This window comes from Rhizophagus irregularis, chromosome 23, assembly GCF_026210795.1.
Source record: "Rhizophagus irregularis chromosome 23, complete sequence".
Lineage (NCBI taxonomy): Eukaryota > Fungi > Glomeromycota > Glomeromycetes > Glomerales > Glomeraceae > Rhizophagus > Rhizophagus irregularis.
This window is the reverse complement of record NC_089451.1, coordinates 1,536,823-1,557,866: the sequence shown is the minus strand read 5'-3', so window position 1 is coordinate 1,557,866 and position 21,044 is coordinate 1,536,823. Positions and strand designations below refer to the sequence as shown.

The window sequence follows — 21,044 nt, the reverse complement described above, 5'->3', positions numbered from 1 at the left end:
GAAACAAGCTGTAACTATTTGTTGCTGACTTAACCAAGTCTTTTAAAAAACTTTTGTCACCTGATCACCGGCGTTGGGGAGAAAGAGGAAATAACGGGGAACAAGGGAAAGGAAAGGGAAGGAGAGAGGGAAAGAGGAAAGCGTGAGAGGGGAAAGGGAAGAAAAAGTAAGGGAATAAGGAAAAGGGAAAGGAAGGGAAGGGGAAAGTATAATGAGCGAGGGAATAAGGGAAAGGAAAAGTAGAAAGGGCGAGAGAATAAGGGAAAGGGAAAGTGGAAAGAGCGAGTGAATAACGAGGGAATAAGGGGAGAGGAAGTGGAAAGAGTGAGTGAATAAGGGAAAGGTAGAGGGAAAAGAAAAGAGGTAAAACGGGAGAAGAGCGAGGGAATACACAAACATACACCCACCACCCCATACACAACCCACGCTCCCAACCTACATACCGTAAAAAAGGGAACCGAAGAGAAGACCTAATAAAGAGAAGACCTAAAGAAAAGAGAAGACCTATCGAGTGAAGATATTCTTGGTTTACTAGTTTCATCCTGATGAGTAACTTATCGAAGATTATTTAATCAAAAAAAAAAAATTATTTATTATCGAAGATTTAATCGAAAAAAAAAATCGATTTCCATGACTAATATATTTAAATAGCACCATATGCGAATTATGCGATGTTTACGCCAAGTGTACATTTTAACTATTAATGAGTGTATTTATTTATGATAATGAAAAATTACATAATAATGATATTTTTATAAAAAAAAACATATACATATACTGTATAAATAAATAAAAAAAATAATAAATTTTCTAAAAAAAAATCTATGTTTGTAAAAAATATTTACTAAAAAAAATTTTTATTTTTTATTTTTTTTTTTTACAATGCATTTACTTTAAAACATAAGGTTTATTATTTTCTTCCTCGATTTCCATGGGTTGATCTTTTTCGTTATTTTCTTCTCTCACGACTTGCTTATTTACATTTTCATTATTTTGCTCATTTTGTTGATTAAATAATAAAACTTCAATAATTGCTTCAAGATTACCATTATATTTTCTTACCAATTCTTCTAAATTATCATTAAAAAATCCCATTGAATGTAAAGTATTAATCTTTTCAGCTACAATTTCGGGTGAAATTTGTTGACGTCTACGATAATATCTACCGCATCCATAACCACGAGAATTAGCGTTACGATTACATCCATGGGTATTTTCACCAGAATGGGATCTTCCTCCAAAGGTGTGACAAGAATAATATGGATTACATCCTCCAAATCTTTCACGTCTTCTATGTAACCAAGGATTTCTTGTGATGATCACAATAATTTCAGGTTCATAATCATTATTTTCCTGACTTTCCTGACTTTCCTGATTTTCCTGATTTTCTTCAACTGAAGGATTTTTTTCTTTTACATTATCATTATTATTAGATTCCGTGGCATTTTTAGAATTTTCTCCTATAGTTTCTTGTTGTTGATTAAAAAGAGGATCATCGATTTCATCGGTTATGGTAACATGTTTATATTTAGAGGTAGTTTTATCATTGTTTGGATCTTCAATTTGAATGGAAGATACGCCATTAATTAAATTTGAGGTTTCATCATCAATAATAGTATCAGTCGATTTTTCTCTATCATCAAGTACATTATTATCATCATTCAAATTATTCATGATTGAAGTAGTTAAAATAAATTTAATAGCATTATTGGAATTATTTGAAAGAACTTCTTGAAGTTCTAAATCACTCGAAAGTGTAATAACATCACCTTCATCATCTGTATAAGATACTATAATTTGAAATTCTTTAGGTATATTAAATAAATTACGAAATTGAGTTTCAATTTCTGACCAAGTTGTGGTAGAAGAAATGGTAAGACGACGAGAAATTGATCCATATGTTACTTTAATATTCGCCATATCTTTTTTTTTTTAAATTATTTTTATTGTGGGGGAAAATAAGTTATTTTAACGAAATATTTATTGAAGGTAAAAAAATATTTTTTTTTCTTTGATTAAAATTAATTTTTTTTTTTTAAATGAAAAACCTTTCCTTTCAGTCAACGCCTTTTTATAATTTTTTTATAATTGTTCGTTATTCTTCTTTTCATAACGCTTACGCCTTACAAAATTAACAATTCAATTTGATTACGTTGTCTCGTAAATATGGATTCAAAATATAAAATATTTCAATTTTTTTTTTTTTGGTATACGTAATACGATTATAGGGGCAACAATTCAGCAATTACAATCACAAATCATGTACGACTTATGCACTATTTTACGTATAGTTCAATTTTAGAGTTCATCCTTTATTCCCTTAAATGGTAAGTCAAAAATTATGATAAATTAAATAAACCGTAGTTGGCGCAGTAATTCGGATAAATTTCGGCAATTTCGGCAAATTGAAGATTAATCCAGCATAACCCAGAATGAGATTTGTCATTCAGAATAGTTACGAATTTAGGAACGTCATCAAAATTTTAATACAACTATATGACGAATGCATATATACGAAAATGAACAGCAAATCTTGATTACGTTTTTTTCTTTTTCTCTTCTTTTTACTTCGCCATCATAATATACAATATATGATAAAAAAAACTATAAAATGCCGTTAAAAATTCTTGTAGTAAAAATCAACAATTTCAATCAAATTTTCAAAAAAAAAAGAAAATAAAAATCATTTTTTTCTTCTATATTAACACAAAAATTTAAAATTTTTTATTTTAAATAAAAAATGGCAACAATTAAAGTCACTTATAATTCAATTTCCCGTCGCTTCAATATTGCTTCTCCAAATTGGGTAGAATTAGAATCTAAATTACGATTACTTTACAATATTCCAACTACTTCTTCCCTTATTGTCTCTTACAATGATGAAGATGGTGACGTAATTACTCTTTCAAGTGATTTGGAACTTAAGGAAATTCTTGATCAACAATCTTCCAGTAGACCTATTAAACTTATCTTGAGTACAGTCGAAAATTTTATTTTTGAAGACGAAAATGATAATGATGTGGTTAATTCAAATGTAGAAGTTAATAATAACCATGTTGACGATTTCTCTTCAATACAACAAAATCAGCAACAAACTACTGAACTTGAAGAAGAAAATGTTGAATCTAGACCACCTTCTTATTATCAACATGTTACTATAGAAGAAGAAGAACCAGAAGATGGTCAATCTACTCCTCTTCTTAATAAAGAAAAAGAAAAGGAATCTGAGAAGCAGCGCCCTGAAAGTACCAATGAAAATAAAGCGCAACCGGAAAATGAAAATAAAGAAAATGAAGATGACGATGATGACGAAATCATTTTCGTAATTTCATATCCATGGGCTCGTCAAACTTTCTTTGGACCAAGATTCGGACCTGGATTTGGACCTGGATTTGGATCTGGATTTGGATCTGGATTTGGACCTAGATTTGGATTATTTGATGGATTATTCGGTGGTCCACGTTATTTCCCATTTAGTCCGTTTAATTCCTATGGACGTCCACAATTTCATCGTTCAGCTTTTTTTAATGGGTATGGTTGTCCATCCGCTTATCACTTCAGTTCTCGCCAATGTGGACCTAACTCTTGCAATGAAAATTCAAAACCTTCCTGTTGCTCAAAACAACAACAATCAGATTTTTGCAACAAAAATTCTGAAGCTTCCACATCCGCATCTGCAAAAACTAACAGATGTAACAAAGATAAATATAATCATAGATCAAGATTTTCTTGCGGTAAAAACTCCAACCTTTTCTATCCTCAATGTTATAATAATCAACCAACATTTACTCAAGAACAATTAAATGAAAAACTCTCAACTTTACACTCCATGGGATTCGATTCTTCAAATAATGCTTTGTATGAGGATTTATTAAAACGTTACAATGGAAATCTTGAACGTGTAATTGAATTATTGTTACGTAATCAGCAGGTTAATGAGTATTACGATAACGAGAAATCTTCAAAGAAGCGAAACGGGATCGTTATAAACGAAGAAAAGCCAAATAATGACGAAATTAAGCACGTGGATAATGAAGAGAGTAAACCTTATAATTTATAAATATGAAAAAAAAATTTTTTTTTATTAGATAGATAGCATACTTAAAGTATGATAAGATTTTATTTTTATTTATATACTTTAATATATTTTTATTTATATTATTTATTTTATTGTGATTAAATATTATGTTTATATTTATATAATAAATAAAATTGAAAAAAAAGTTTAAAAATTAAAAATGTTTGCAATTTTTTAAGTGTCATTTTTTTTTAATGAAGCATATCTATAGTAAATTTTTGTTACGATGATAAATTTTTAGAGGAGTGTTTGTTAATAGTATGATATCATCATGTGTCTAAGCAACATGAAATAATTTCCATGTTTTGAGGCTAACTTTAAATTTTTTCTAATAAAATTAATATGAAATATTTCTAACTTCAAATTTTTTTTTCCCACATTCATTTATTTATTTATTTATTTTATTACTAAAAGAGTGTTAAAACCCAGGCTATTACAAATAGAAGAAGAAAGAGTTCGAAAATACTTAAGACTAATATATGTGTATAGACCTTTGTTCGTCATCCCCTACGGGACCCCACTCTTCGATCAGAGATTTAGGGTGGCCCAACTAGGGACACCCTAAACCCACCCCGGACCACCTACATCAGTAGGTATTTTTTGGTATTTGGGGCTGACCGCAGTGTGAAACTGGGGAGATGCTCTTGCCTAGCTCCCTTCCTAACCACCTTAGCAACACCTCAGCCAATAGCCCACCCCTTTCGGTGTAAGGATTAAATTGGTTGACCACCTGCCATACGGCTTTTGTGGTTGGTGCCCCCGCCTGCACCATTGTATCCCAATGTGGGTCCTCCGGGTACCAAGATAATCCCATTAAACTAAAGGCCTTGGAAGGATCCAGACATTATGATCCTGCCATCTCAGTCTACCAATGATCTCTGCTATCACCTCACCATCGATAGGCATCATTTCAGCTACCCATTATGGGTACGGGATCTTCAACGCAGTTGGTGACTGCGCACGCAGTAATATTCTTAAATTCCGTTGGCTATGCGGATCGAACCTGCGTCCTAATGATTGGTCAGATCAATAGGGAACGTAGACGCTTTCCCACATTCATACAGCTGTTTCTCATTGGCACATGACATTCACATATATCACGTGAAATTAATGACCAAAATAAACATTATTCGGCCGAAGCTCCGAATTCGGTATCATGCCAATCCATCCAACGTCAGCTTTTTATAATCAATTGAATTGCAATTTTTTCTATGACGAGACTAAACTGTTTAAAATTAATATTTATTAAGTATTAATTTATTAAGTGATAATAGGAAAAATGACTAGGTATTTCGCCATGTTTTATTGAAGCGTAGTAAATTTTAGCGTCGTGTGATTTCGTAATATGTTACATATTTAAATCAACATATTATTCAGATAGGACCCAGAGATATATATATAAGGGTCAGGTGGCGAAAATTTTTTTTACTATGAGCTGTACGCAGAGACTTTTTATATGAGTAGTACGCATAATTGACACCTGATATTGAAAATTCTGCAAAAATACGCAAAATATTAAGTTATTAATTATTTTATCATGACTTCTATATTATTTATAAAACCGAATACTAATGTGAAAAAATAGAATTTATTCTAATTTACCATTTTTTCAATAATATTTTTCTAAAATTTCACTTTTTAACCCTCAGAAATTTCTTTCAATTAATACTAAATATTACAATGCGGTTAACGTATCAGTTTATGTAAATTGATAATAGTAAATTTAAATAATTGTATATTATTTTTTGATTTTTGATTTAAAGCAGAGAAAAAAGTTGAACAAATTATGTTATGGTTGAAAAGTTTATATCACACTAGTTATTTCTTAGTATAAAATGACAATATTTTAAAATAGATCAATCATGTATTTTCTACATTCCTTGTGATAAAGAATTCAAATATTTCAATTCACCTATAATATTTTAAATTTAATCATTCCTATAATTAAATTCAACAGGGAAAAGTCACAACTATAATTTGTACATTGAAAAATAATTGAGCAAAATTACTGATAATAAGACCAAACAATTAATTATTGGTAAATAATATATTTGCAATCAGCCAAATTGCTAATGGTTGGCATAAATAAATTTGCACCGAAATCATATATTCTATAAATATAAAAAAAATATTCCTGATTAAAAATTAAAAAAGTCCGAAACCATATACTAAGAATAAAATTAATACCCTGTAAAAAAAAAATGTCCGGAAATTGTAGCTAAAAACATCCGGAAAATGTCAGTGTGTCCGGAAAACGTCCAGAAAATTGCAATATTCCGGACACTTTCTGGACGCTGGGTCTGAACCCTCCTAGACATTTTCTGGACATTTTCTGGAAAATGGAAATTTTCCAACGTCCGGAATATTGCAATATTCCGGACATATTCCAGACAAATAAACATTTTCCGGACGTTTTTAGCTACAATTTCCGGACATTCTTTTTTTATAGGGATAAAGATATTAAACCAATTAATTGCATTAATAAGATTAAGATAAAATTAAGAAAAATCATGATAGAATCTGAATAACAGTAAATTGGGCAAATTTTTTAATTTTATATTGTTAGCAAACCATTTATTTTATAATATTCATTAAAAAAAGAATAATTGCAAAAACTTTTCCAATAAATATTCCAATAAATTTTTCGTGAAAATAAAGGATTTCTAACGAAATTCTTTATTTAAAAAAAAAAAAACTTCAAGCTAAAATTCTCGATACCCTTATTAAAAAAATCATTTTCAATAAAATTTTCTATTAAATGACTTCTAAAATGAAATACTTCATCAAAAAAAGACTTACATATAAAAAAATTTATCAACCAACAAAATTATCAAAAAACTCCCTTATTAAAGAAAAATTATCAAATGAAATTCTCAATCAAATAAAATATTCCTTATTAAAGGAAAAAATTTCTAACGAAAATCTTCCATCAAAAAATCAAAAAAAAAAATCAAAAAGGATTCTTATCCAATAAAAAAAATTCTTAAAAGAATTTCTATATCAAAAAAACTTCCCTCCTATTAAAAAATATCCTTTACCGAAATTCTTCAAAAAAAAAAAATCTCCCCTGTTTAAAAAATTTACTAACGAAATTATCTATCAAAAAAAAAAAAATCTCCCCTGCTAAAAAGATTTTTTTCAATCAAGAAAAAAATCCTCCCCATTAAAAAATTCTCAAATGAATTTTCTATAAAAAAAAATTCTCAACGAGAAAAAAAAAACTCAAAATTCTATAACGAAATTCTCTATCAAAAAAAAAAAATCTCTCCTATTTAAAAAAATTTTCCAATAAAATTATCCATCAAAAAAAAAAACTCCTTTATTAAATGAAATTCCCCTATCAATAGAAAAATTCTCTGCCGAACTCTAACGAAATTTTTATCAAAAAAAAAATCTTTCTATTAATAAAAATTTCCCAAGTAATTCTATCAAAGAAAAACTTTACCTATAATAAAAAAATAAATTAAAATTTTTTTTTTAAATTTAAAACCTTGCTAACAATTTTGTCAGACTCATTGTCAGCACTGAGCTGATCTTTGTCAGACCTGGACAACAGAACTGTGCTAACCTTCTTGTCCAACTACGTACAACATTGTTTGTGTACAACAAATAATTATACATAAGTATTGTTCTTATATAATCCTTATTTTCTAGGTTAAATTTTTTTTCAGTCGCTTTTTAATCTTGAATTCATTCGTAATACAAAAAACTTAATGGACTCGTTTATCAAAGGCATCAAGAATTTAATTAAGCCTTCACATGTTAACGAATTAAATAAAATATGTGAAGGATGTAATTATATATGTAACGCAATAAAATTTCAGCAAAATTTTGAAAATTGGACTAGTGGCAATGTTAATATTGATAAATTTATTCAAGAAACTCAGTTATCAGCTCATAATAATGCTAAATCAGCATTTGAATGGATACCTTATAATAGATTTAATATTACTATAAAAAGCAGATTTGGTGAAACTTATAGAGCAAATTGGATTGATGGATGTATTTATGAATGGGATGACGAAAATCAAAATTGGAAAAGAAATGGCAATACTGTTGTGATTCTAAAAATATTGAATGATTCAAAAAATATTACATTAGGATTTATGAAAGAGGTATAATTAATTTATTGACGAAAATTTGAAATTCTTACTTTTACTAATATATGTTATTATACTTGTAGATTAATGGACCTTATGGAATAACTCAAGATCCGAAAACAAATAATTATATGATGGTTTTGAATGATAAATGTAAAAAATGTAATTATACATGTAGTGCAATTCATTTTCAACAAAATTTTGAAGACTGGACTAGTGGTAATGATTATATTGATAAATTTATTCAAGATACTCAGCTATCAGTTCATGATAACTATGAAGTATATAAAAAGGCATTAGAATGGATACCTTATGATACATTTAATAACACTATAAAAAGCAGATTTAGTAAAATATATAGAGCAAATTGGATTGATGGGTATATTTATAAATGGGATGATGAAAATCAAAATTGGAAAAGAAATAGAAATAATATGATTGTGATACTTAAAATATTAAATGATCCAAAAAACATTCTATTAGAATTTATGAAAGAGGTATAATTAATTTATTATTTAATATAAATTTGAAATTCTTAATTTTAATAATATATTATTATTCTTGTAGATTAATGGATCTTATGGAATAACTCAAGATCCGAAAACAAATAATTATATGATGGTTTTGAGTAATAAATGTAAAAAATGTAATTATATATGTAGTGCAATTCATTTTCAACAAAATTTTGAAGGCTGGACTAGTGGTAATAATTATATTGATAAATTTATTCAATATACTCAGCTATCAGTTCATGATAACTATGAAGTATATGAAAAGGCATTAGAATGGATACCTTATGATAGATTTAATAACAATATAAAAAGCAGATTTGGTGAAATATATAGAACAAATTGGATTGATGGGTATATTTATAAATGGGATGATGAAAATCAAAATTGGAAAAGATATCATAAGAATATGATTGTAATATTTAAAATATTAAATGATCCAAAAAATGTTACATTGAAATTTATGAATGAGGTATGATTAATTTATTATTTAATGAAAATTTGAAATCTTTAATTTTACTGATATAGTATATTTATAAGATTAAAACAGATCACGAATTTTATGGAATAACTCAAAATCCAGAAACAAATAATTATATGTTGGTTTTGAATGAAAGATGTAAAAAATGTAATTATACATGTAATACAATTCATTTTCAACGAAATTTTAAAAATTGGACTAGTGGTAATGATTATATTGATAAATTTATTCAAGATACTCAGCTATCAGTTCATATTAGTAAATATGATGTATATAAAAAGGCATTAGAATGGATACCTTATAATATGTTTAATAATACTATAGAAAGCAGATTTAGTGAAATATATAGAGCAAATTGGATTGATGGATGTATTTATGAATGGGATGATGAAAATCAAAATTGGAAAAGAAATAGAAATAATATGATTGTGATACTTAAAATATTAGATGATCCAAAAAATGTTACATTAAATTTTATGAATGAGGTATAATTAATTTATTATTTAATGAAAATTTGAAATCTTTAATTTTACTGATATAGTATATTTATTAGATTAAAACAGATCACGAATTTTATGGAATAACTCAAAATCCAGAAACAGATAATTATATGTTGGTTTTGAATGATAAATGTAAAATATGTGATTATACATGTAATTCAATTCATTTTAAACGAAATTTTGAAAATTGGACTAGTGGTAATGATTATATTGATAAATTTATTCAAGATACTCAGCTATCAGTTCATGTTAGTAACTATGATGTATATAAAAGGGCATTAGAATGGATACCTTATGATAAGTTTAATAATACTATAAAAAGCAGATTTGGTGAAATATATAGAGCAAATTGGATTGATGGATGTATTTATAAATGGGATGATGAAAATCAAAATTGGGAAAGAAATAGTAATAATATGACTGTGATACTTAAAATATTAAATGATCCAAAAAATGTTACATTAGAATTTATGAATGAGGTATAATTAATTTATTATTTAATGAAAATTTGAAATTATTAATTTTACTAATACTATATTTATTAGATTAAAACAGATCATAAATTTTATGGAATAACTCAAAATCCTGAAACAAATAATTATATGATGGTTCTGAATAATAGATGTAAAAAATGTAATTATACATGTAATACAATTCATTTTCAACAAAATTTTGTAACCTGGACAAGTGGTAATTATAATATTGATAAATTTATTCAAGAAACTCAGTTATCAGCTCATAATAATGCTAAATCAGCATTAGAATGGATACCCTATGATAGATTTAATAACACTATAAAAAGCAGATTTGGTGAAATTTATAGAGCAAATTGGATTGATGGATGTATTTATGAATGGGATGACGAAAATCAAAATTGGAAAAGAAATAGTAATAATATGATTGTGATATTTAAAAAATTAAATAATCCAAAAAATATTACATTAGAATTTATGAAAGAGGTATAATTAATTTATTATTTAATGAAAATTTGAAATTCTTAATTTTACTAATAGTACTACATTTATTAGATTAAAACAGATCATGAATTTTATGGAATAACTCAAAATCCTGAAACAAATAATTACATGATGATTCTGAATAATAGATGTAAAAAATGTAATTATACATGTAATACAATTTATTTTCAACAAAATTTTGTAACCTGGACAAGTGGTAATTATAATATTGATAAATTTATTCAAAAAACTCAGTTATCAGCTCATAATAATGCTAAATCAGCATTAGAATGGATATCCTATGATAAATTTAATAATACTATAAAAAGCAGATTTGGTGAAACTTATAGAGCAAATTGGATTGATGGATGTATTTATGAATGGGATGATGAAAATCAAAATTGGAAAAGAAATAGTAATAATATGATTGTGATACTTAAAATATTAAATGATCCAAAAAATATTACATTAGAATTTATGAATGAGGTATAATTAATTTATTATTTAATGAAAATGTGAAATTCTTAATTTTACTAATATATGTTATTATACTTGTAGATTAATGGACCTTATGGAATAACTCAAAATCCTGAAACAAATAATTATATGATGGTTCTGAATAATAGATGTAAAAAATGTAATTATACATGTAATACAATTCATTTTCAACAAAATTTTGTAAATTGGACTAGTGGTAATGATAATATTGATAAATTTATTCAAGAAACTCAGTTATCAGCTCATAATAAATCAGCATTAGAATGGATACCCTATGATAGATTTAATAACACTATAAAAAGCAGATTTGGTGAAACTTATAGAGCAAATTGGATTGATGGATGTATTTATGAATGGGATGACGAAAATCAAAATTGGAAAAGAAATAGTAATAATATGATTGTGATACTTAAAATATTAAATGATCCAAAAAATATTACATTAGAATTTATGAATGAGGTATAATTAATTTATTATTTAATTAAAATTTGAAATTCTTAATTTTACTAATACTATATTTATTAGATTAAAACAGATCATAAATATTATGGAATAACTCAAAATCCTGAAACAAATAATTATATGATGGTTCTGAATAATAAATGTAAAAAATGTAATTATACATGTAATACAATTCATTTTCAACAAAATTTTGAAAATTGGACTAGTGGTAATGATAATGTTGATAAATTTATTCAAGAAACTCAGTTATCAGCTCATAATAATGCTAAATCAGCATTAGAATGGATACCATATGATAGATTTAATAACACTATAAAAAGCAGATTTGGTGAAACTTATAGAGCAAATTGGATTGATGGATGTATTTATGAATGGGATGATGAAAATCAAAATTGGAAAAGAAATAGTAATAATATGATTGTGATACTTAAAATATTAAATGATCCAAAAAATATTACATTAGAATTTATGAATGAGGTATAATTAATTTATTATTTAATGAAAATGTGAAATTCTTAATTTTACTAATATATGTTATTATACTTGTAGATTAATGGACCTTATGGAATAACTCAAAATCCTGAAACAAATAATTATATGATGGTTCTGAATAATAGATGTAAAAAATGTAATTATATATGTAATACAATTCATTTTCAACAAAATTTTGAAAATTGGACTAGTGGTAATGATAATATTGATAAATTTATTCAAGAAACTCAGTTATCAGCTCATAATAATGCTAAATCAGCATTAGAATGGATACCATATGATAGATTTAATAACATTATAAAAAGCAGATTTGGTGAAACTTATAAAGCAAATTGGATTGATGGATGTATTTATGAATGGGATGACGAAAATCAAAATTGGAAAAGAAATAGTAATAATATGATTGTGATACTTAAAATATTAAATGATCCAAAAAATATTACATTAGAATTTATGAAAGAGGTATAATTAATTTATTATTTAATGAAAATTTGAAATTCTTAATTTTACTAATAGTACTACATTTATTAGATTAAAACAGATCATGAATTTTATGGAATAACTCAAAATCCTGAAACAAATAATTATATGAAGGTTTTGTATTATAAATATATTGATAAATATGGTAAATGTAAAAAATGTAATTACATATGTAATGCAATTCATTTTCAACAAAATTTTGAAAATTGGACTAGTGATAATGATAATATTGATAAATTTATTCAAGATACTCAGTTATCAGTTCATGAAAATTATGAAGTATTTAAAAAAGCATTAGAATGGATATCTTATGATAGATTGTATGATATTAAATATATTACAAAGGGAGGATTTGGCAAAATATATAAAGCAAATTGGATTGATGGGTATATGGATAAATGGGATGAATATTATCAAAATTGGGAAAGAAATAATAAAAATATGGTTATAGCTCTAAAAAGTTTAAATAATTCAAAAGATGTTACCTTAAAATTTATGAATGAGGTATATTAATTTTATTAATTTATTTAAATATTTAAATTTGAAATTGTTAATTTTACTAATATATTTGTAACCCTACTTTCATATAGATTATGTTACATAATAAAGGAAAAATAAACAATAATTTTATTATTGAATTTTATGGAATAACTCAGGACCCAAAGACAAAAGATTATATGATGATTTTAGATTATGCAGAAGATGGAAGTTTACGAGATTATTTGGATAAACATTATAGTAGATTAAATTGGGACAAAAATATTGGTTATTTACAAGATGCTATGCTTGGACTTAGATGTATCCATAATAAGGAATTATTTCATCGTGATTTGCATATTGGTAATATATTAAAGCTTAAATATAAAACAGTTATAACTGATATGGGATTATGCAAACCTGCAAATTATGATGCATCAGAAAATTCAATTTATGGTAATTTACCTTACATAGCTCCTGAAATCTTAAGAGGAAAAAATTATACCAAGGCTGCTGATATTTATAGTTTTGGTATAATTATGTATGAAGTAATTTCTGGATTACGCCCATATGATAACATTAGCCATGATGAAATTTTAGCAATAAAAATCTGTAAAGGACTTAGACCAAGGTTTAATATTAAAGTACCTCAATTAATTGTACAATTAATTAAAAGATGCTTAGATTCCGATCCATCAAAACGGCCAAAAACAGAAGAAATTGATAATATTTTATATACATGGCTATGTAACCCAAGTGATAAACAAACAGTAGTATTGCGAACACAAATTGAAGATGCAGATAATATTAACAACAACTCACCAAATAGCACCATACCTTTAACTAATTTAGGATTATCGTATGAAAGTAGGTTACTCAATTTCAATAATCTTCCTGAACCAAAAAATTCTGATGATTATTACGAACAAAATGATAATATAATAAGCAAGGAATTTTCAGGTATTAATTAATAATAAATATAAATCATTTGTTAAAGATACTAATAAATTTTTTATTTATTAAATAGAATCTTTAGAATGTTATCGAATTGATATTTCTTAATTGAATATTGATTAAGGTTAAATTTATCCAATTTGTTGAAGAATTATTAGTAATATTGTTTTTTTATCCATATCTAAATTAATATATTATTTTATTTATTGATTTATTTTTTTTTGTTTTAGATTCAAATAGAGATTTTAAAAGTGCAGAAATGGGCTTTTATAATGATAATAATTCGAAAGTAATTAACACCTTAAGTTAGCATTACTATGTTACAGTATTTGCAGTATAACATTTTTGATAAAACATCATTATTTTTCAAATTTTTCTTTTTTCTTTACACCATTAAAGTTTAAAATTCTGTTTAGTGTTAACTTTTATTAAGCGTATTTTGAAATATAGTATTTGATTTGCTTGTATTTATTTCATTTTACTTTTTTTTTTTGCTTTTCCGAATTAATGGAATAGCATTTTTTTTTTTATATAATTAAATTAGTGAGAATCACGCTAAACAGGATTTTAAATTTTAATGATCTATTATATTATATTTTTGATATAAATAAAATTTTTTGTGTATTATTTTATCCTAAAAAATATGATAAGATTTAAAAATTGTTGTATAAATAATTTTACTTAAAAATTTTGTAATAACTTATTAATGTATTTATTCTAATTTAAAGTCATTTTAAAAATGACATACACCACTGGTGCTGAAACCATAATATGTGATTTCACAAAAACTATAGTCTAAACTAAACAAGTTGTACTAATTAAAATTGCTCAGTATCTTTAAAAGTGGTCAGAAAAAAGAATTTGAATAATACTATATTTTTTTTGTACTAGAAATTTTGTGAAATGAAAAAAAAAATCATAAAACTTATAAGAATATAAGTGAAGTATATGCTACAGCATTAATCAATTTGATGTGAAATATAATTATTAAATTAATAGAATCAGCTCAGCTAGACTATTAATAACATATAATAAAAAGTAAGGGTAACAAATAAAAAAATACATAAATCATATATAACTGTGGTGGTGTGAAATATAATTTTTGTAATTTAATATCAAGCAATACGCATAAAACTCAGCTCGTTTAGAGCCAACTTTAAGCTAATCCAACCAAGCCTTAAGGTAGCTTGGAGCTGAGCCAAGACATGATTTTATCGGAAAAAAAACTTAAAAAATTCTCATATTTAATACAAACTTTCTATAAACAAAATTAACTAATGTTATCATAGCTTAACCTAGTATTTAGAAATCTTAGTATAAGATTCACATCGGCGGATTCAAGAAATCACCTGATAGACTATCAATTGAACATTTGCGAAACTTTAAAATCGTTTAATGTAAAATAAAATGTAAAAAACTCATTTTTCTAGCAAAAAAACTTATTTCTTATCTGTATAATAATTTTAATTTGTATAATTTCTAAAGTAAGATGTTAAAAATTTATACAGAACAATAGCTTCGAATATTATAAAAGTATTTTAAGATTCAATAAAAATTTTTTATGAAAATTGTATATTTTTAATTAATTCATATTTTACATAAAAAAAAGTTATTGTATAAAGTGAGATCCCATAACAGGTATTATCAATATTACTAAGAAACAATTTATTGTATTTTGGCTTAAACCAAGTATTTATCAAATTACTATATAATAAAAACAAATAAAAATTATTATTGTTCCTATTGCGCTTTATGTAATACTTTCGTTACTTTGTGTAACAGTATACCTTAGAATTAACTTAAAAGCATATATTTATTCAAAAAAATATTTTATTTTGATTTTATCACCCGAACTGCGAAATTAATCCATCAGAATAAAAATCCAGTTAAAATTTTAATTAACCGGAAATGTATTAGTTTAAAGATTGGTTATCGTAGTCAAGAAGGTCAATCAGCAAATTTCCTTAATTATGATATGATAAATATGAAATAGATCAGATCAGACGGATCATGTATTAAAACAAGCATAATCGATTCTTTAAAGTAATTTTTAAACTAGTTATAGACTTATGATTTTTTACAATGACAGTTTATAATAATTATCATTCATTTTCATTTTAAATAACATAGTTTATATTTTAAATGGGTTATAGAACCTAACTTACAGTATTTGATTAAACAAATATTTTATAAACTTAAGTCCTATAAAAGCTAAATTTTTATCCAAACTAGCAAGTACCATAAGTTTATTAACACTTTTATGTTATTTTACAATAGTTTTATTACTTATTCATACCAGCTTTAAGGCATGTAATTTCTGAAAAATAATATAATGTATTGGAGTATAATTAATTAATTAATCAACAGTTCTTGATTCCTGATACAAACTCTCTCTCTTTGTAGTTGGAACATCAGCAACTTGAAGCTATTTCTGCAGTAACTTCTTTATTAACCAATTACCATCATGTAACTATTCCTGAAAATCATAATGTTGAAGAAGATGAGATTCCTTATTAATATTTTCAAAGATTGAAAAATGTTTACACTTCTAGATATTTCTTTAGCAAGTACTACGAGTTCTGTTCCAAATATTTCAGATAAATCGGATAGATATTTGGCATTACAGGTTGATGAAAATACAAAACCATTTCTTTGATTGGTGGAAATCCATGAAGCATGAATTTCCAGCATTAGCAAAGATTTTGTGTGATTATTTAGCTATACAAGCAATGAGTGTGGCATGTGAACAGGCTTTTTCTGTAGTAGGTAATATTAATACTAAAACAAGAAATTGTCTTAATCCAGAAACAGCAAATCATGGATTGAAAAAAAATGTAGTAAATCTAATTTGGATTTTATTTTTTTTACTATAATAAATTCATTAATCAAGTTTATGCAACTAATAACATTTGTAAATTTTATTAATTTAATAAATAAACTGAGTTTAAGAAAACAAAATAGTTCAGAAACTGAGTTCAACCCAATATAAAAAATTTAGTTTCTCAGTTTGCATGAAAAAACTGAGCTGAGACTGCAATGTGATCTCTAGTTGTAATAAATGTCTTGTATTAATAATATAATTTCTTAAAAAAATTGAGAATATTTTTTCAGGTTTTAAAATTTAAATAATATCAAAAATATAAAGTCAATAATATAAATTAAATACAATTAACCATTGAAATAAGTATAAAAAATTTGATATTATTTATTTTTAATTTTATGCATTGGAAATGGTTTTATATACTTATATTATTACTTTGATAATTTATATTTAATAATTGGAAAAGTTAAAAAAAATTTATTTAAATTACAAACTAAGAAATTTGTAAAATATTTACTACTCTAGCCTTAGTGTTTAAATAATTCTAAAAAAAGAGAATACATATATGGATAAAATATAAAAAAAAAAGGAATTATTTAAATTACAAACTAAGAATCTTGTAAATATTTTACTAGTATTCTAGTCCCAGTGTTTAAATAAATCTAAGCAACAATTTCTGTTAAATGTATAACACCAAATATCACCCAAAAAAAACTATAAATTCTTATAAAAACACAAAATAAATGGTTATTTTTTATCTGGTTTAATATTTAAATAAATAAATAAATCAAATTAATAACACATAAATAATTTGCAAAATTAATTCTTTTTATATACTATCAGATATTACGTACCTAATGAATCCAAATTAACTATACAATCATCCAAATCTTCACTAGTACTTAATAGCATTTCATTCATTTTTACATTAGCTTGTGAATCTTCACTTTCAAGAATTTTGTTCACTTTTCCACTAGTAGATTGGCTTGAATAATAAGCTTGTAAATCTACATTTTCAAGAATTTCATTCAATTGTTTACTAGTAAAATCAATTAAGCGACTTTTATAATATGCCTGTGAATGAGATTCAGTAGCAAGATTATTGTTATGCCCAATTGGTGCATTTACAAATTCCATAATATTGTATTTTAATTTTTCATTAACATCTTCAACTTTTATATCATATGGAAGGGATATCCATTCTTTAATAATATTTAACACTTCTTCAGAAGATGGTCTTTTTAATGGGGTTTCATCCCAACACTTTTTCATCAATTCTACATAACATTGTGGAGTATTTTCAATAATTTCAGGACGTTCACCTTTACAAATACTTAAAGTAAGTTGAATATCATGTGCTCTATTATTAAATGGTGGTGTTCCAGATGTAAATTCCCACATAATCATAGAAAAACTATATATATCACTAGCTGGAGTATAAGGATTGCCTCTTAAAACTTCAGGTGCCATAAATGGCATAACACCATAAATATCATATTTTTTCAAAAATGATTTTACAGGTTTACATAACCCTAAATCACTAATATAAATTTTACTTTCATCATGATTTAAAATATTACCATCATGAATATCACAATGAATAAGCTCTTGCCTATGTATATTATTAAGTCCAGAAATAGTTTCAAATAACATATATAATTTTTGATACCATTTACTTTTGACTATTCTTGTTAAATTTCCTCTTAAATTACCTTTGTTTGCATAATTCATTACCACCATATATTTCAAAGTATCTGGGTCTTTTGTAAACCCATAAAAATAGATAATATCTAATGATAAACAACTATTATGATATTTCCACTATAAAATAATAATAATATATTAATATAAATAAATTATAAGTTAAATTAAAAAAAAAATAAATAATATATTATCATACTTCATTCAAAAATTCATTCAAATTTTCACTTAAATTATTATGAAGTTTAAGGGTTACTTCATTATCTTTATTATTATAAAACCAAATAGCCTTGTATATAGTACCAAATCCTCCTTTATCAAGATATTCAACATTCTTAAATTTATCATAAGGAATCCATAGTAAATTTGCTTCAAGAATAAAATTGTCTATAATTGTATTTCCACTTTTTCCAAATCTATAATAAATTTAAATAATTAAAATTACTATTAAAGTTTATATTAAAAATTTAAGATTGAACAACACTTACTCTAAAATTTAAATAGAAATTTAATATAATATGTCTTAGTTTTTTCATAAATATATATAATAATAACCTATATTTCACAACTTACTAACTAAAGTAAAGAAATTTTATATGAAAGGATATAATTAACAAATAAATATTTATAAAATATATAACAATAAAAAAAACAAATAAACTTACAAGCTATATTATTGAATAATTTTTTTAATAAAGAATTTAGTTAGTTTAAATTATATATAAATATTATATAAATAAATAATAATAGAACTAAATAAATAACTTACACCCTATATTATTAAACATTTTTTAAATAAAGAATTTTAAATAAAGAATTTAGTTTAAATTATGTGTAAATATTATATAAATAAATAATAATAAATTAAATAAATAACTTATAACTTACCATCTATTTAAATAAAGAATAAAGAATTCAGTTAGTTTAAACTATATGTAAATATTATATAAATAAGTAATAATAAAATTAAATAGTTAACTTACTCCCTATATTATTAAGTTTTTAAATAAAGAATTTAATTAATTTAAATTATATGTAAATATAATATAAATAAGTAATAATAGAATTAAATAAATAACCTACACTCTATATTATAAATAATTTTTTAAATAAAGAATTTAGTTAGCTTAAATTATATGTAAATACTAAATATTATATAAATAAGTAACAATAGAAATAAATAACTTACTTTCTATATTATTTATAATTTTTTAAATAAAGAATTTAGGTTAGTTTAAATTATATGTAAGTATTATATAAATAAGTAATAATAGAATTATCACACTTTTCAAAATTGTGCTACCCCCTATAGATCATCTAATAAAAAATTATTAGATTAATCATCCTGCAATCATAATCACCCAATCATCACAATGTACACAGAATTCTGAAAACTGCAATAAATAAATAACTTACTCCCTATATTATTAAACATTTTTTTGAATAAAGAATTTAGTTAGTTCAAATTATATGAATTATATGCAAACATTATATAAATAAGTAATAATAGAATTAAATAAATAAATTACTCCCTATATTATTGTTTATTAAATAATTTTTTAAATAAGTTAAATTATATATAAATATTATATAAATAAGTAATAGTAGAATTAAATAAATAACTTACTCTCTATATAATTTTTAAATAAAGAATTTAGTTAGTTTCAGTTAAAATATATATAAATAAGTAATAATAGAATTAAATAAATAACTTATAACATACCAACTAAAAGAAATTACAAAATAATGTAATTATATGTAAATATTATATAAATAAGTAATATATAAATAAGTGATATATAAATAAGTAATATATAAATAAGTAATATATAAATAAGTAATAATAAATTAAATAAATAACTTATAACTTACAATCTATTTAAATAAAGAATTTAATTAAGCTTAAATTATATATAAATATTATAAATAAGTAGAATTAAATAAATAACTTACGCTCTATATTATTAAATAATTTCAAATAAAGAATTTAGTTAGTTTAAATAAGTAATAATAGAATTAAGTAAATAACTTATAACTTACGATCTATTTACATAAAGAATAAAGAATTAGTTAATTTAATTATATATAAATATTATATAATAATAAGTAATAGTGAATTAAATAAATTACTTACACTCTATATTATTAAATAATTTTTTAAATAAAGTATTTAATTAGTTTAAATTTTATATAAATATTATATAAATAAGTAATAAATAATTTACCCTCTATATAATTTTTAAATAAAGAATTTAGTTAATTTAGATTATATGTAAATATTATATAAATAAGTAATATGAATAAGTAATAATAAAATTAAATAATAACTTACTCTCTATATTATTAATTATTTTTTTGATAAAGAATTTAATTAATTTAAATTATATGTAAATATTTATAAATAAGTAATAATAAAATCAAATAACTTATAACTTACCCTCTATATCATTAAATAATTTTTTAAATAAAGAATTTAGTTAGTATAAATTATATGTAAATATTATAAATAAATAACTTACCATCTATATTATTAAA

The 21,044-nt window shown here is 23.9% G+C and overlaps 4 protein-coding genes across 4 annotated transcripts; 2 read left to right on the top strand and 2 right to left on the bottom strand.

Annotated features, from left to right (window-relative positions):
• Positions 1–697: 697 nt before the first annotated feature.
• Positions 698–1,920, bottom strand: OCT59_015299 (uncharacterized protein; the record flags this gene model as incomplete). Its single annotated transcript, XM_025312679.2, has 1 exon — positions 698–1,920. The coding sequence occupies one exon, from the start codon at positions 1,918–1,920 to the stop codon at positions 889–891; it is 1,032 nt and encodes a 343-aa protein (XP_025189007.1). The 3' UTR covers positions 698–888.
• A 729-nt stretch (positions 1,921–2,649) lies between these two features.
• OCT59_015298 (uncharacterized protein) lies at positions 2,650–4,235 on the top strand. The gene has a single exon (XM_025309805.2). The coding sequence runs from the start codon at positions 2,741–2,743 to the stop codon at positions 4,058–4,060; it is 1,320 nt and encodes a 439-aa protein (XP_025189006.1). The 5' UTR covers positions 2,650–2,740; the 3' UTR covers positions 4,061–4,235.
• Positions 4,236–13,437: 9,202 nt separating this feature from the next.
• OCT59_015297 (uncharacterized protein) lies at positions 13,438–14,095 on the top strand (the record flags this gene model as incomplete). Its single annotated transcript, XM_066139925.1, has 3 exons — positions 13,438–13,489; positions 13,718–13,993; positions 14,061–14,095. 3 exons carry the CDS (start codon positions 13,438–13,440, stop codon positions 14,093–14,095), a joined length of 363 nt encoding a protein of 120 aa, XP_066002753.1.
• A 3,460-nt stretch (positions 14,096–17,555) lies between these two features.
• On the bottom strand, positions 17,556–18,209 carry OCT59_015296 (uncharacterized protein; the record flags this gene model as incomplete). Its single annotated transcript, XM_066139924.1, has 2 exons — positions 17,556–17,566; positions 17,663–18,209. 2 exons carry the CDS (start codon positions 18,207–18,209, stop codon positions 17,556–17,558), a joined length of 558 nt encoding a protein of 185 aa, XP_066002752.1.
• Between the last annotated feature and the right edge of the window lie 2,835 nt (positions 18,210–21,044).

Bases quoted from the DNA above. Each gene is read 5' to 3' on its own strand.
- OCT59_015298 (XM_025309805.2), top strand. From the start codon at position 2,741: ATGGCAACAATTAAAGTCACTTATAATTCAATTTCCCGTCGCTTCAAT.